This window comes from Microtus pennsylvanicus, chromosome 3, assembly GCF_037038515.1.
Source record: "Microtus pennsylvanicus isolate mMicPen1 chromosome 3, mMicPen1.hap1, whole genome shotgun sequence".
NCBI lineage: Eukaryota > Metazoa > Chordata > Mammalia > Rodentia > Cricetidae > Microtus > Microtus pennsylvanicus.
The window spans coordinates 94,906,902-94,923,302 of NC_134581.1; the positions used below are offsets into that span (position 1 = coordinate 94,906,902).

Below are 16,401 nucleotides of genomic sequence, written 5' to 3' on the forward strand. Positions count from 1 at the left end.
GCTCGCCCCCCTGGCCCCCAGGGCGTTCCCCAACTCGGCCGGAGGCCGCCGAGGGTCCGCGCATCTCGAGCCGGGACCGGGATGGTCCGGCGACCGGGGGCTGAGGCTCACCCATGGTGCTGCAGTTGACGCTCCTCTCCTCGGCAGCAGCGGATCTCGCACTGACCGACATCCCCTCCCCCTCCGCGACCAGCCCCGGCGCGGCGCAGCCGCCGGATTCTCCAAAGCCACCTACGCCGATTCCGCGGCGTAGCCGCCCGGCGTCGCTGCCCCACTTACGCACACGGCAGCAGGCGGACGGCCCCACTGGCTCTCGCCCGCCCTGAGGCTTCCGGGCCGAGCCGAGGCGGCTGTGTTCTCGCGAGATTACCCACCTCCACCGCCTGCCGCCCAGCTTCGCGTCGAGCATGACTTCACTGGCGCCGCCGCCGATTCGCTGCGCCTCCCGGACCGCCATGTTTACATTGGCCGCGCCTGGGCACTTCCGTTGTCGTGGACAGTGGGGTCTTTTGTATGTTTCTTCTGCACCTCTTCCAAGACGAACTGCGCTGCTTTTGTCACTGAAAATCCTAGGGACTTCGGAATGGGAGCGGGGGGCTGGGGCGCGAGGGCGGGGTCTTGCCCGAACTAAAGATGGCCGCCGCCAGTGCCGCCCCGCGCAATTTCACGTCAGGTTTGGGAGCAGCGGGAGCCGCGGGGTTGGCCTCGGCGGCTCCTTACGGAGTTGGCGTAAGGCTGGGAGGCGCTGCTTGGAGTCAGCTATTGGAAAAGTGCCTTCAGGGTGGGGGCCCGCTGAGGCCCTTCTGCGGACCTGCGGTCTTTGTGAAGGAGAAGACGCTGGCAGGTGTCTGTCCTGCCACCCACCCCGTCCCCTCGCGTCGGGGACCTTCTGGGTGGACTGTGAGATTAGGCCCCGCTGGCCCCACACCTCCTTCTGGTCATTTCTGGTGGTCTGGCGCAGCGGGGAGGCCGGCTCGTGCGGTTTCCCCTGCGGGCTCTGCACCGCCGCACTCCTGTTGACTCACCTTGGTCCCCGCTCCGCTCTGAGGGAGGAAATGAATGGACACGTGTGAAACTCAGTTGAGGGTGTTGGTGAAAGGCGGGAGGTGTCATTTTGGAACCTTCCCTCACAAGCATCCTAGTGAGAGTTTTCGCAGATTGCTAGGAGTCACTCCTGTCTTTAGCTCCTTTCTTGAAACCGATGGCTCCCCTGGCTGGAAAGTTGAGCTCGTTAAGGAATTTTGTATACAAAGTTAACTGTGAACACCAAGCAATCTTCCGAGCAGCGTAGTTATGTCAGTGAAACAGTACTAATGGAGTCGGTAAGTTGCACTGTTACTAAAGAGTTGACACTCGGCGAACTGAAGCCACTAGCGTTAATATGGATAAGTACATTAACACAATATCGAGGGGGGAAGCAAGTTGCAGAGATGCTCTAATATAAATAAAGCCTTTTAAATGAGAAGCCGTGGAATCAAAGTGCAAAAGCCTCATAAATGACACATATAAGATCTAAAATAATAGCCACTTTTACTGAGGCAGAGAAGGGAATGTAACAGGAAACGTTCCACTATACCTATTACTATTTTCTAAACAGGTAATCTGTAGAAAATGTGGCAGCCCAAACTTAAGGTATGTTAAAATTAGGTATAGGCTACATGGGTGTTCGATTGCAACTGTTTTCTGTGTACTTGACATATTTCCAAGTAGCTTTTTGTTCCTAAGGAAAGAAATTTTATCTAAGAAAAGCAGTTATATTGTATCTTGATCTATGTTCCTCAGTCTACATTTTTACAACTGCTCTTTAAGTCTGTTCCACCTTAACTGCCAACCATTTCATTCTGTTAAATTTGCTAAAGTTCAAGTGAGCATTTTACTTTAGGAAACTTCATTAAATTTCTGACCTGAAAAAGGCACTGTAGAGAATAGACAGGTTCTACAAAGTTAGATTGCTTAGGTTCAAATCCAACCTTACAATATTAGGTATGTGGTCTAGTATAAATTCCTTAACTTTCTGTGATAAAGTTTCCTCCTATAGAGGCTTACAAGGTTTCTGTTAGAATTTAATAGATTAATTACTATGCATGTCCTGTGCATAGTAGAAGCTTACTAATATTTCTTACATATAGTTAATTTATAATGGTTATAGTGTAAAATTAAACAAAATACTATTACTGATAGAATTTAATAATCTATAAAGAAGAAAATATTTGTCTCTGTCTCTGTTAGTAACTTTCTTTGGGGAGAGCTTATAAAGTAAGATCGGATTCTCACTAAGATTAGTGAATTATGAGTTGCATCATTTCCTGAAAATGGACAAATTCTCAATATAATGTCAAAGATATAGTTGTGCTATACCAAGTCTACCTCAGATAATAACTAGTGCTTTCCATTAAAAATTCTTGGAAGATTACAGGAAATGAGATTATACGATGTGGAGCTTTCTTAGAAAGAGATTTAGTAGCTGATGTTATATACGGTGCATATGTTGAAAATGATATGTAAACAAGTAAACAAGGAGAGAATTGCGCTCATTTAATAGTCTTTCTATTGTGCTGTCTTCAGTATTACATTTGTTCACAAAATAAAGTCTAGATCTTAACCTAACTCAGAAAAAGCTTTGAAAAAATTGATATAAAATTCTGGGCTTACTGTGTAGGTTATTTTCTATATATTTACAATGTACAAATCAAGTAAACTGCCTAATTCATCAAACAATGCTTATTACCCTAGTTAACTCTTCTTCCCACTTTAACAACATAATCTTCAGATACTCTGCATTATTGTCAAGCCATCTCTCATTTATTTTCAGAAAACAAATTACTATTAACAACAAATTGTTTCCTCACTCACAAGAACTGCCTGCACACCTCTAACTTGGTGCTGTGAGTAAGGTGTTTCCTTCCCCCTCTGCCGTCTCTGAAGCACACCTTTCTGTCTTCTCAGGAACTTCTCTCAATAGATTTGTTATTCTAGTCCATAAGCTTCAGGATTTTTCCCTTATCACACTACCTAAATTCTTCATAATTTCATCAGTACTTAGTTTTTCAACAGAGTAGAACTTTTTCTTGTTTTAATCAACTTCTCTGAAGCCTTAGATATTAGTAACCATAGTTTCCTAAATTTCCATCTTTTGATTTGTAAAACCATGCTTTTCTAGTTTTCTCCGAGATCTCTAGCTTATTTTTAATCTTGCCTTCTAGGATTATCTCTCCATCACTTAAATGTCGTGCGCCTAGAAGTTGTTCAAACTGATTTGTTCCTGTCTCACTTGTGTGTGTGTGCGTATGTGTACAATACACACTATTTATCTATTGTATGTGTATCAGTGTTTTGTCTGCATATTTGTCTGTGTGCCATGTGTGTACATGGTGCCCAAAGAGTCCAGAAGAGGGCTTCAGATGCCCTGAGACTGGAGTTACATATGGATATGAACTGCCATGTGGGTGCTGGGAATGGAAACCACGTTTTCTGGAAGATCAGCCAGTGAACTTAACCACTGAGGCATCTCACCCAATCTGTGTCTCACTTTTTAAAAAGTAATTTATTATAGTAGTATATATGCATGTATACCATATGTGCAGAAGTCAACGGACTTTAGAGAATTTGTTCTATTCTTTCATCATTGATTCCAATAATAAAACTCATCAGGTTACCCAGAAAGTGCTTTTATCCACTGTGGCATCCTGCCCCCCATCTCACCTTTAACAGTCTTCTTGTGGTCTCCCTGGAATCTATGATCATGTGTGCTGACAAAGTGTAAATTTCAAGTCCTGCTGTCCCCATAAAGTCTACATACCTTAAAATGTCTATCCTAAGGCTGCAGAGATGGCTCGGTGGTTAAGAACACTGGCTGCTCTTCCAGAGGACCTGGATTCAATTCTCAGCATCCACATGGCAGCTCACAAATGTCTGTAACTCCAGTCCCCGGGGAACAAGACAGACAAATGTGCACATAAAATAAAAATAAATAAAATGTCTATCCTGGATAATCCAAGGAATCTCAAAACATAGCATCCCAAACTAAAATGCTGTTATGCCTATATTCGCTCAGATCTCCAAACGGTATCATCATTGATCCCGCCGTATAAGCCACAAATCGGGATATCATACTCCGCCGTGTCCTCCAAAGATCATCAGGAAACCCAGTCAAGTTTCCTTTCTCAGTTCTGCTTCCGTTTCCTTCCATCTCCATTATTTTTAGATAGCTATTTTCTCTTGACTTGACTCCTCATAGCAACTGTTGTGCCTGTTGCCTTGTATTCAGCTCGCTCTTACCTATACCCATAGTGGTCATTCTAAGCCTTAGCCGTGCCAGTCTCCTGTTCAGTCCTCAGACATTTTTTTAGAAAACTTTCAAGATCTATCCACACTTCTGGCCCGCTCCCTTCAAGGCTCGACTGTAGCAAGTTCTGCTGCCCCTCTACTGCGCACTCCAGTCTCCTCTCCTTTCTCACACTTCTTATTTGATGTTTATTTTGTCTCAGTTTAACCACTGTCCCCCTTAAAGCCTTTTTTGATCTCCCAGGATTGGGCCGCACACCCTCTAATCTTTCATAGCATCTTGTTTTTCCTCTCATAATGTATTAATAGTACAATTTTGTAAATATTTGCCTTTCTTCCAGTGGCATACAAACTCCTTGAGAGCAGGAATTCTTGGTAACCTAGATAGCCCCAACACAGCGTGTAGTTTTATTTACTTAATCCAGCAACTATTTCCTAAGGGATAATTGTATAGTAGGCACTAGTATAGTGGTTAGGTGTCAAGTGAGGAATCCTGGTAGTGAGGAGGGGATTTTTGTCTTTGAAAATGTAGGAAGCTGTAAGAGTCATATTTTTAAATGCTAATACTGACTTTTAAGGCCAATTTTAAATTGAATATGAGGATTTATTTTCTGTTCAATCTTTTTCTCATGAAAATACACTGACATTTTTCAGCATGATAATTGAAACAGGTTGAATGAAAAAAATCCATAAAAGAATCAGCTGTTTTTTATTAAACTAGACATTAAAGGAATTTGCCAAAATGTAAAACAATGACATTTCCTCAAACTAATTTTTTTTTGCTTTAGAAGATAGAGATATTTTTCATAAGATTGTTTTGTGTTAACATATTAATTTATCATATTTTAATGAATTTTAGATATTTGTGAATTGAGTTAGTAAATAAAATTCTAAAATTTTCTTAGTTTTAATTTCAGTTTTATTTAGTAGCTCAATAGATTTATTCCACATAGGCAAGAAAAGGTGTCCCAAGAGGGTGGATTTGAGCCCTGCTGTAGATGCATAGATTATGTATGCTCAGCACTGAGTTCTACTTCACCAGGATCCCAACACATAGTGGCTTGTTAGACCTTGGAATTCTGGAAGTCTCTGTAGTCTAGGCTTGTCTTGAACTCATAACAATCCTCCTGCCCGTCCTTGCTAGCACTGAGATTACAGGTGTGCATCCCATATCCAGTGCATAGGGATTCTCTCCCTCCTTCCCCTCTCCCCCATTTCCCTGCCATGGTGGCATGGTGGACTCTGTCACTCGGGAGCTAAAAGGAAACTATTACATCCTAAGTTGTTTTTGTCATGGTGTTCTATCACAGCAGCAGAAAAGTAACTAACATGTCTGTCATCCACAAAGTCTCTAAGTTTTCATGAAACCTGCATGTGGTTTAAATGTGCGTGATTAAATACCATAGTTGTCAGAGGAAGGTTCTGGAAACCAAACAAGCTTATTAAAATAATTGAATTGAGATGTTTGACAAATGAAAGAGAATAGATACTGATATATCCCTATCCCGATTAAGAATCTACAAAGTACTAGAATGTGACATTTACAAGGTTAATGAACAAAAACTAGAGAAAAATAAAACTTCATACTTTATTTAAAGATCAAACATCACAGAAGAAAAGTTAAAACACACAACAGAAGAAGAGAAGGGAAAGGAAAAGAAAGGGAGGGAGATTGCAACTTCAGCCAATTTAAACAAACAGAAATTTAAACAAACGGGAAAAAAATGAGAATAAATATCTCCCATTCTTAAATTCTTTACCTCTTTTTCCCACCAGCCAAGAAGGGAGTGGGTGAAGACAGAACAGAAATAGGATGTCCCAGAAGTCCAGATTTATCTCAAGTTATCATTGGAGTCTGAAAGAATGTTCACATTCCAGAGCTTTCTTACAAACGTATTTCACATGCATATGAGAGCCCCTCTTCTCCCTGAGGATTCCACATCCCTGACGATAGTCTGGCAGGACACTTGCCTCTGGGCCAGGAAAGAGAAGAAACCGTGTACCTTCTCATTTTGTTTTGTTTTGTTTGACATTAATTTTAGAGCAATCCAGGAGAAAAATCTAAAATTCATACAAGTGGAAAAGGCTATTACTGCAAACTCCCTTTGGCATTTCCTACTACTGAATCAGAAATTGACTGAAATCGGAAATAGGGACAAACCAGCTGCCTTCAGCAACTAGGCTTAATATATTGACTTTGGCGATGACTGAATACTTCGTGCTATACAAAGGTGAACTGAATTGAACTTAGCTAATTTTAAATGGATGTAATAGGTCAGAACATGACCATCATTTTATAAGCAGTAGGCACTAGCCCGGTCCTATGTGCCCTTTTCTAGCAGACTTTGATTAGTGACTGATGAGTTTTCTGAAAGTCTACCTCAAAGAACTCACATCCAGAATAAGAGGAAACTTAAAGAGGAAGCAAATTCCTTGGCGATTGTGCTAGCCTGAACTGCTTGCTTTAAGTGAAGCAATTGCATTGCAGTACCATGGAGATTGGCTGGGACAGGTAAAAAATTTACTAACAGTGAAGATATTGTGTCATTGCTACCCTCTTTTGTGAGGGTCCTAACAACTCAGAGACTGTGTCTGTCTGTGTGTCTGTGTCTCAAGCGCTTGCACAAGCACTTACATATGTGTGTGTTCCTGTGAGCTCACATGCATGTGTGTGTACGGAGGCCAGAGGTCAACAGCAGGTATCTTCCTCAGTCTCTTCTCCATCTTACCTTCTTGAGGCATACTCTCTCACTGAACCATCCAAGCCCCAGAGACCATCCTGTCTCAGCATCTCCAAGCACATGTCACCACACCTCGTTTTTGTTTTTTGTTGTTTATTTGCTTGTTTTGTTTGTTTTGATTTTGATTTTTTTAGAAGGTTTCTCTGTAGCTTTGGAGCAAGTCCTGGAACTCACCCTGTAGACCAGTCTGGCCTCAAACTCATAGAGACTTGCTTCCTGAGTGCTGGGATTAAAGGTGTGAGCCACCACCACCGGTCACCACATTTAGTTTTTAACATGGGTTCTAGAGATCAAACTTGGGTCCTTATGTTTGCATGACAAGCACTTTACCAGCTGAGCTATCTACCATCCCCAACTCAGAGACTCTTTTACTACATCATTAACTATTTTATGTTGATTGGACCTTATCTTAGGGAGATACTTCAACACCTGACAAAAAATAAGAGTGCAAATGATAGTGTTTGTGACTGTTACTCAGGATGTCATTTCATTCCACTAAACCGAATGACTTGTCTTGTTTTGGTTAATGCTTGTTCTTACTTTGTTTACTTCCAGAATTTTTATAGTAAATAATAGCATCATTCCAGTCAAATACTATCCACAGATGAAGAGACTTCATGAAGTGAAAATAGTAGACATCTTTTTCATCCAAGATGATAGTAACATCTCAGTTGGCACTAGTGCTTGCTGTTGTGATGTTGTGTCTGTGCTTTAACAAATAAAGCTTGCCTAAAGATCAGAGTGTGGAGCTGGCCACTAGTTAGCCATAGAGGCCTGTAACACCCGATTTTGTGTTACCCCCTCGGTACAGTTCGCGCGCCACTGTACCATGTGTGAGTCGGGCAAGGGCCTGAAGATTGAAAGAACACACAGAGAGACCTGGGTCATTCAAAAGGAGATCAGCTGAATGCCCTACAGCTAATCACCAGGCGGGGCAGGGGGAGCACAGGAACAAACAATGTTTTAGCTGGGTGACAAACTGTCCTCAAGATGCACCCCAGGAACAAGGGTAAACCCGGGCCCTACAAATATCTGACTCTGCTTTTTTATTAAGACAAATTAGAAATCTCACTATAATTTTCTACTCAATTTCTTGTTTCCAAAGGCTATATTTGTGTGCTCCTTCATTTAATTTCTTAGAGTTAGAAGGTTAGAGGAGGCCTAATACTCTAAATCACCTACCTACCAAATTCAGAACTGGCTCAAGTATTATTTTTCATAGTCCATATGCTACATACTATTGAAGTTATAAATGTGAGAATTTAAGTGAAGCAGCTGTATTGCAGATGATCATATTACTATAGCTCTGGAGTGCACATATGGCATGGGCGGGACTCCCTTTCCCTTTCATAATTTATCACACACAAATGAACACTTCTGAAATCAGGTTCTGATGAAAGTATTTATTGCTCTTTTCTCAAAATAATATTGTACTTTTAGCTAAATATAAGTGATATTTGGATTCTTTCACTGACCTCCACACAATTAAAATGTTTTCTTTTGTAAAATCTAGCTGTCTTTGTAAAGTGTTGAGCAAAAGGTCCTGAGGCAGACTACGTTTTGGCAATCTGGTACAGAATTTAGCACAATGACTTGAGCATCTCATATGAAGTCTGGTGTAATTACCTACACATTGTGGTTACTTAAGTTTATTGGGAATAATTGTATATATTTTGAGGTTCTTAATTGGCTTAGTAAACCAAAAATAAATAAATCAATACCAAAAAATACAATGAAAGGACAAAAAGGTAAAGTGTGAATATTACATATAGGGAGAATATTATCTTTGGTTTTGTTTCTTAATTTGTCCCCAACTTCCTTTGCACATATATGCAAATATATTAGGGTAAAAACAAACAAGCACAAAAGAAAAATCCTTTCTTAAATAGTCTTCCTGTAAATTCTGCATGACAGCCCCCACCCACCCCGCCTCTCTCAGGCTCAATTGACTGTATTGGCAATGTGCTCACCTCCTACTCCAGCCAGGCTGCTGCTAGGCCATCCTGACCAGGTAGTTGAGGCAGGTCTGACTCAAGTCCCCCATGGCTTCCTTATCTGTTAGGCAAAAATAAACTCAGACTTTCCAGGTCTTTGGTGCTTGCACAGCCCAAATGAATTCTAGGAAGAAAAAAGAACAAGCAAGCAAGAGATCAGAAAAGAAAAACCCTCCTTTAGATCACAGACACTCACCTCTGCTTGTATAACCAATGTGCAGTCATGTCCAGGAGAGCAGTCTTTTATATTAAAGGTTAAAAAAAATGTTAAAAGGGAAAAATTAATAGGAGACGGGAGAGCAAGTCTTCCAGCTAGTGTGGCTGTGAGTTCTGGGTGAGTCACTCTTTTAGGAAATGAGAAGAATGTCAAGTATGTAAAGGTTGCTGACAGGCTGTGGACCATAGGACAGCTCCTTGGAAAATTCAGGTTTCCTTCCTGCTTCTCCAAGAAGCACACACATCAGATTTCATGAGCGTTAGGGAGGTGGAGTGGTCAGGAAGAGGGACTGTGTGAAAGGGTGCTGCCTTTAGCTATGAGGTTGGCCCAGATTCTTTTAACTTTATGAATCAGAAGGTGGCTTTATCTGGGCCTGGGAGCACAGGCCCGTAGTATCAGTTCGTTGAAGGCTGATATAGGAGGATGCCTGAACAGCTTGGCAGGACCTTGTCTCAAAAAAAAAAAAAACAAAAATAAAAATTTTAGAAGGGGCAGAGATGTGGCTTAGTGACAAAACAGCTTGCCTAGTATGTGAGGTCTCTAAGTCTAAACCTCTGTATTACAAAACAACGTACTCAATAAACTTACAGTCATCCACCGAACATCAACCCAGGGAAGAAACACTTGAGAGAGATTGTGTGAGAAAAAATTATTGCTTTTGTTCTTACTATTATATATTAAAAAGTAGGAAGAATTCAGTGGAAAAATATTGTAATTACTTTGTCCTTTAATCTTTCGCCAGAATGAGGTACAACAAAGCAAAAGCAAAAATAAAACAACAAAAAATATGGCCATAGATATGTCTCATCAGGTAAAAGCACAAGCCTATGATGTAAGTTTGATTTCTGGGGGCCATACAAATGGTGGAAGGAGAGAGCCAGCACCTGTGTGCTGTGATGTGTGTTCCCATACACACTAATTACACATACACCCTAAAAATAATAGCAAAAACTAAATAAAAATAGAAATCTTGTTCACTAACCTCCAAAGATCCTTGGGGTTTCCCCAAGATTATAGTAAACAAGCGGGTTAGGTAAAGTGCAGCATGCCAGGGCAGTAGGGCAAGGAGAGCAGGCACAGCAGTGAGACGCGGAGGGAACCACTAGAGTAGCCCACTTGGTAACACAGAACCGCAGCAAAGCAGGCTCGCCAAGCCTTTCACACTCGTCTGTGAGGGCCGCCACCGTGGAATACTGCAAGCTGGATGTCATCAGTAGTCTACTCACCGTGGCAGAGGCGGAGAGGCCAAGAACAATGTGTTAGTAAGCTGTTTTCTCCCGAGGCTTCCTTCCTGGCTTCCAGACGCCTGTCCTCTCCCGTCTCCTTGCATGGCCTTTGCCCTCTGTGTGCACATTGTTCGTGTCTTTGGACATCCAAACTTCTTTGTCTTATTAGGATACAAGTCACAGTGGATTTAGGGCCCCTGTAGCAATCTTGTTTTATTAATAAATTAATCTCCCTTTTAAAGGCCCTGTCTTTAAATACAGTCTCATCCTGAAGCACTGAGGAAATCAAAGGCTTCAATATGTAAATTCTTGAGGGACCCAAGCAAACTGCAACATTCTCCATGCAATTTAATGAAGGCTGGCCAGTGTGAGTATTCTTTGACTTACCATTTTTTCTTCTAGGAATTTGTCCTAGAAAAGAAAATACCTAGTACACATGCTAAAAGATGATTACTTAAGAATGTTCAGTACACCAGTGGGTGAAAGAGCAAAAAATAATAAATAGCCCAATTAATCATTAGTAATAGATTTATATCATCAAATCTAATTCTTATCAATTCAATTAGAATTGATGATATAAATCTGTTATTAGTCAAATAGAATTCTAGGTCTAAATAGACTGTTAAATCAAAATTCCAAGTTGCTGAACACTGTATATAATCCAAACTTGTATTTTTTGTTTTTGTTTTGTTTTGTTTTGCTTTTTGTTTTTTGAGACAGGGTTTCTCTGAATAACAGCCATGGTTGTCCTGGAACTCACTCTGTAGACCAGGCAGGCCTCAAACTCACAGAGATCCGTCTGCCTCTGTCTCCCGAGTGCTGGAATTAAAGGTGTGTGCCACCGTCACCCAGCTAAACTTGTGTTCTAAAATTAAACACTTGTAGATACCTAGCAAGATGTCTAAAGAATATATGTCAACCTGCCAAGAGTGACTACCTCCAAGGTATGGACTTGGGAATGGGGCCTTTTACCTTTTATTTTCCACTTACATAATTGAGTTCCTGCAATAAGTATGTTTGCTTTGAATTAAAATTAAACCTGATAATTCTTAAATTATCCTATGCACTTAGGTAGAGGGTTTTATTTTAAAGTCTCTGAAGTTCGACAATACATTTCCAAAACCCCACTTCTTGAGCATCAAGTGCCTATCCATCAACATGATTTCTGAGCACTTCACAGATAGTACATCCTGGTACAATTCTTGGAAGAACTTCTCAAGGCAAGTATTAATATTTCTGCTGCATTGTGGTAGAAAACACAACTTAGAAAAGTCATGTGATTTTTCAAAATTTGCAGAAAATAAATCACAAAGTCAACTCTTACTGCTGGCGTGTAAAATTACTTCTGTTTTATACACAGGAAACAGAAAATGATCATATAATTTGACATTAACTCTTGAGTATCATCATCATCACCCAGGAATACCACTAGCTACTACTATATTTCCTCAGCAAGCAAGTCACCACCTCTAAATCTAAATTATTTAAATATATGTGGTAGTCAGTAGTCATAGGTATTTGCTAGAGCAATGAAGAGCTCAAAAGTGATTGTTAAGTAGACAAAATTCTGCTGTCTTTGTTAGGTTTCAAAGCTGGGACAAATGGGGAGTGCCTATTTAACATCTCAAAGCAGGCTCTCCTGCACCCTCAGGCCCTACAGCTTAAGGCTGGCATACCTTGCTCTCCTGGCTGGCATACCTTGCCCCCTACCCTAAACTTCATGCCAGGGGCCTGGACTGCCCTTCCTGTATAATCCAACCATTTTGATTATTTGGTCCTTTTGTCTACTCTCTTTTGGGCCTCCTGGTAGCCGAACCTGGATCCCCTCTCTTCCTCTCCTTTGCCCTCTCCTCACATGGCTCATGTCCACTCTGGACTCTCCTCGATGTCCCTGCCTCTGACTATTCTCTCCCACACATCTATAATAAATTTTCTCCTCTACCATACCTAGGACTAGTCATGTTCTTTTCCTTTTCCTTTTTCTTTATTATTTGGTGCCAATACCTAGGAGCACTCATATCCTTTTATTTTTATTTTTACTTTTTTTCATTCATCTGGTGCTGAAACCCAAGGCTAGTCATTTTCCTTTTTTTTTTTCTTTTTTTCAATATTAGTCTTGAGTTCCTGTCGAACTAAAATAAGGGTGGGTACCAGGAGAGACACTGTTGTTTACCATTTACTGCAGGCAAGACAGTGCTGGCCTTCAGGATACTAATATAGCCGAGTTTGGGCCTATAACCTCAGTTATCAAAAAGAAAGGGGCTGCCGGGCGGTGGTGGCGCACGCCTTTAATCCCAGCACTCGGGAGGCAGAGGCAGGCGGATCTCTGTGAGTTCGAGACCAGCCTGGTCTACAGAGCTAGTTCCAGGACAGGCTCCAAAGCCACAGAGAAACCCTGTCTCGAAAAACCAAAAAAAAAAAAAAAAAAAAAAAAAAAAAAAAAAAGAAAGGGGCTTTGATAAATGGCCACCAATGACTGTCTTTGTGAAAAGTAGACACACACTTATTGTTCCCATTGGAAAATGAGGACTTTGTACAGACAGGCTTGTACAGTGGTAGGAAAAGTGCTTCAAGAGAATTTCTGAAGCAGCAGAACCCTTAATCCCTCTATCTTCTGAGATCTTATCCTGTCTCTCCAGACAGCACTTAGCATCCAGCTTATCCAAAAGTGTGAGCTCGGGAATCCAGCATACCTTTCAAGCCCTTCTCCCCCACTCTCCTCACAGTGCCTGCACTCATTCAAGCTCCCAATCTTTATTCAGAATCAGTAGTTCCCAATGCACAGCCCTCTTGAATCTGTCAGCAGACACTATAGCCTGTGAATGGAGCTGAAGATCATTAGGCAGCCCTTCCCCCACTTGGGTACTGGGCAAAAACAGAATCAGATAACCGATAACCGTGGCGAGCATAATGACAAAGGCCCCGGCATTGACTGAGACATGGTCTGGAAATAATGAGAACCTTGGCAGTTAGGAGTTAATGGGAGTTTATTTTGCCCGCTTCGGAGTGTGGTATGAACATTCCCAGATGCCTGGTGTCTCCTGTAAGAGGAGCCCTGGGTGATAGAAAGGGGAATGACTGAATATTGGGAAGGGAGGTTTAACTAGCAGAGAGGGAAAAGAGGATAGCGTAGAGGAGCAGGAGGGATAACTAGCACTTAGGAGGTATGAAGAAGCTCTTTTATAAGCTTCCTAAACACGAGACCTTGATGCTAAGACTCTATGGATGAAAATATCACGCACTTTCGCTGCAGGACATCAGTACCAGCATCAAGTTGGTACTGATCTAGAAGTTTTCCCCATTCTAGCTAGCGTTCATCATACTGGACAGGGCCAGGCAGGCTGCTGAGGGATAAAGCCATAAATGTCTTACTTAGCTATGAACCCTGTCAGCTACAGTAACAAACAGCCTGGCAAGATATAAAATGGGCTTAAAAATAACATGGGTGAAGTAGTGGCACTTATTAAGGCCTGCTCCACAGGAGGAAAAATATACCTGATGCTGTAACTCTGGCCAAGAACCTGTGTTAGTGAAGCTTATTTACCACAGCACAGAATTTACTATCGTTATCTCGCAAAATGGACACGACATCAAACTGCCTCTAATCAATATCTCTGTACTCACAGATGAGGACTGCTCTCCGACCCCAGAGATTTTTGTGCAGTAGACAGTGGTTAATGTGGAAACTCAAAACCTGGCCAACTTGCAGAAAATGAATGTCTGTGAAGTGCTCAGCTGCAAGGAGGACATCTATATCATAATCCATTCCCTGGGACTCAGGGTCCATTGAGGAAGAGGTGGGTAGGAAGAGTGTGAGAGCCAGAGGTTGAGGACTGGAGCTGATCAGTGTCTCGTGGATGCGGCAGGACTGTTGTATTCAAAACCTCACAGCAGCTGGGGTTGGCTGGGGAAGATTGCACAAGGTCAAGACAGTCCCCATCCCAGCATCAAGAGGGAAGGGGCTCGTGATAAACCCCCACCTCTAGCTGGAGAGCTATTGACAGTTGATGATTTTTGAAGAGTCTGTTTTCTTTAAAGGTGGGACTATTGGTCAAGCTGTCTCCAGTGGATGCCTCATGTGCATGAGTGCACAGCAGAACAAATTAGTCTTGAATGGTAAAAGGAGAGAGAGGAAAAGAACACAAAATGAGAGGGGTAGAGAAGTTGGTCATCTTAAAATATCAGCTTCGGTCTCATAGAATTGTCATGAAGATGGGATGAGATTACATGAGTGAAGAGCTTTGCACTATATCTGACACACTAAAAATGACAAAATGTATAACTCATCTTTATACAGTCTCTAATTAGTACTTCAGCAGGTCCAAAATCCCAGTCCTCAGGCCATTGGGCTCCAAGTTCTAAATCTTGCCCAGGTCCTGCTGAATTTTCTCCAGGCCTTGGTCCTCTTTGTGTATACCTTCCAGCACCAGGATGGACTTCAGACACATATCCTGCAAACTATACTCCAACTGGAAAATGTTTTCAGCTTTGGATGGACTGGGATTCACTGGGTGTAGGGATAAGTCCCGCCCCTTAGGGGGCGTGTTCGCCTCGGGCTAATGTTTACCTATAAATCTGGCGAGCGGGCTTGCTTCTGCTTTCCTGGACTCCGTGGGAACGGTGGTTCTGTAAGTCTATTTCTCCATTAAAGCTGTATATATATTTTTATAATCTGTCTGCATTCGTTTACGCCGTTACAACTGGGCCCCTGAGACTTGATGATATAGAGCAGTAGTTTCCAAGGCTTCCTGGGACCTCTCTCTGTTCAGTCTGGGAATTTGAATTTTTATAAATTTTATAAATTTCACTACCCCTTACTTAGAAGCTCTGTATATGCTTCACTCATTCTTGATTCCTTGCAGAAATTCCAATCATGCTATGTGACCAAGGCCTTGAAGATGGTAGGTTTTTAATCAAATTTTACTGAGTGATTCAAGGCAGTCTGTTGAGTGCTGTTCACTACCTTGCATTTTGTGTGTCACTGAAAATAAAATAATATTAAACAATGATGTATAGTAGGTTCTTAAGGTTGGTTGGTGAGTAATTAAAATCTGTGTCACTTGGTCTGAATCCTGGTAGGGCACCTATTTGGGAGAATACCTGTGAATGCTTAAGTTCCATAGAAATAACAAAAGAATAGCCTATGCAAGAGTTAGGTATGAGGGGACAGTAGTAATGATACTACACCATCCAAATTTTAGTGTCCATGTCATCTAATTTGTCCTAGAGAAGAAGAAAGTGGGGTAAGCAACTCTTCAGACATTGCAGTGCATGTCAACAGGGAGGAGCAAAGCAAAGAAGGAGCCCCACATCTTCTAGCTACATTAGCACAATAAATAGATGTGAAACCAGGTGCATCATACAAACCCAGCACGGAAGCTGGATATAGGAGGATTGCTGTGAGCTTGAGGGCAATGTGAGCTACAGAGTTAGGAAAAAAGAGATTTCTCTTACTCGTTTCTTTTTATTAAAGGAAATTTCAAGCATATCTAAAAGATACAAGAAAAGTACAATAAACTTTCTTATCTGCCCATGCAACTTTTATAATTAACATATTTGTCTATATTCAACTTAAGTAATGCGAAAATAGGACTTCCCCATCATTCTTTAAACAGTGTTTGAAAACTGTGTAAAGAGATGCTGTTGTGTTTGGTCAAAGATAGTGTGTACTCTCAGAGCTGTTTACATGTATTTTCAACCCTTGCTAACAATTCCTCTTTCAATTGGATGATTACAACATCCCCAACTCTGCACAGTGTCCTGATGAGTGTGTATAATAGAGTCACTGTACTTGTCTCTAAAAAAACAACTTCTTTATTTTTCAAACTTTAGAAAATTGTGGCTCCGTCCCATGCTGGGTACAAAGGGCCAGTGAGTCCAGCTTGTTGTGGTTTGTGTGTTCAGCGACTCCAGATGTGCCATCTCCAAATGAGTCTTAG

At 41.6% G+C, this 16,401-nt stretch overlaps 2 protein-coding genes and 1 long non-coding RNA gene across 7 annotated transcripts in view; 1 reads left to right on the forward strand and 2 right to left on the reverse strand.

Moving 5' to 3' along the window:
- Positions 1-16,401, reverse strand: part of Septin7 (septin 7) — a 325,981-nt gene that overhangs the window by 58,083 nt on the left and 251,497 nt on the right. The window contains exon 1 of one of the 5 annotated variants that reach the window (XM_075966502.1): positions 375-1,045. The exons of 1 other annotated variant lie outside the window; for it this stretch is intronic. Coding sequence is in view for 2 of the 4 variants with exons in the window: in XM_075966499.1 (XP_075822614.1) it covers positions 106-457 (352 nt within the window). In the remaining 2 variants the exon portion in view is untranslated. Of the gene's footprint in view, positions 1-105; positions 1,046-16,401 lie in introns of those variants that run through there. 3 more of the 5 variants (XM_075966498.1, XM_075966499.1, XM_075966500.1) reach the window with 3 other exon arrangements.
- On the forward strand, positions 408-14,993 carry LOC142846273 (uncharacterized). Its single transcript, XM_075966506.1, has 2 exons — positions 408-1,322; positions 14,089-14,993. The coding sequence occupies exon 1, from the start codon at positions 408-410 to the stop codon at positions 1,071-1,073; it is 666 nt and encodes a 221-aa protein (XP_075822621.1). The 3' UTR covers positions 1,074-1,322; positions 14,089-14,993.
- LOC142847237 (uncharacterized) lies at positions 5,818-10,315 on the reverse strand. Its single transcript, XR_012910132.1, has 3 exons — positions 10,219-10,315; positions 8,996-9,143; positions 5,818-6,257 (listed from the first exon to the last, which is right to left on the reverse strand). It is a non-coding gene; the product is annotated as an uncharacterized LOC142847237 (long non-coding RNA).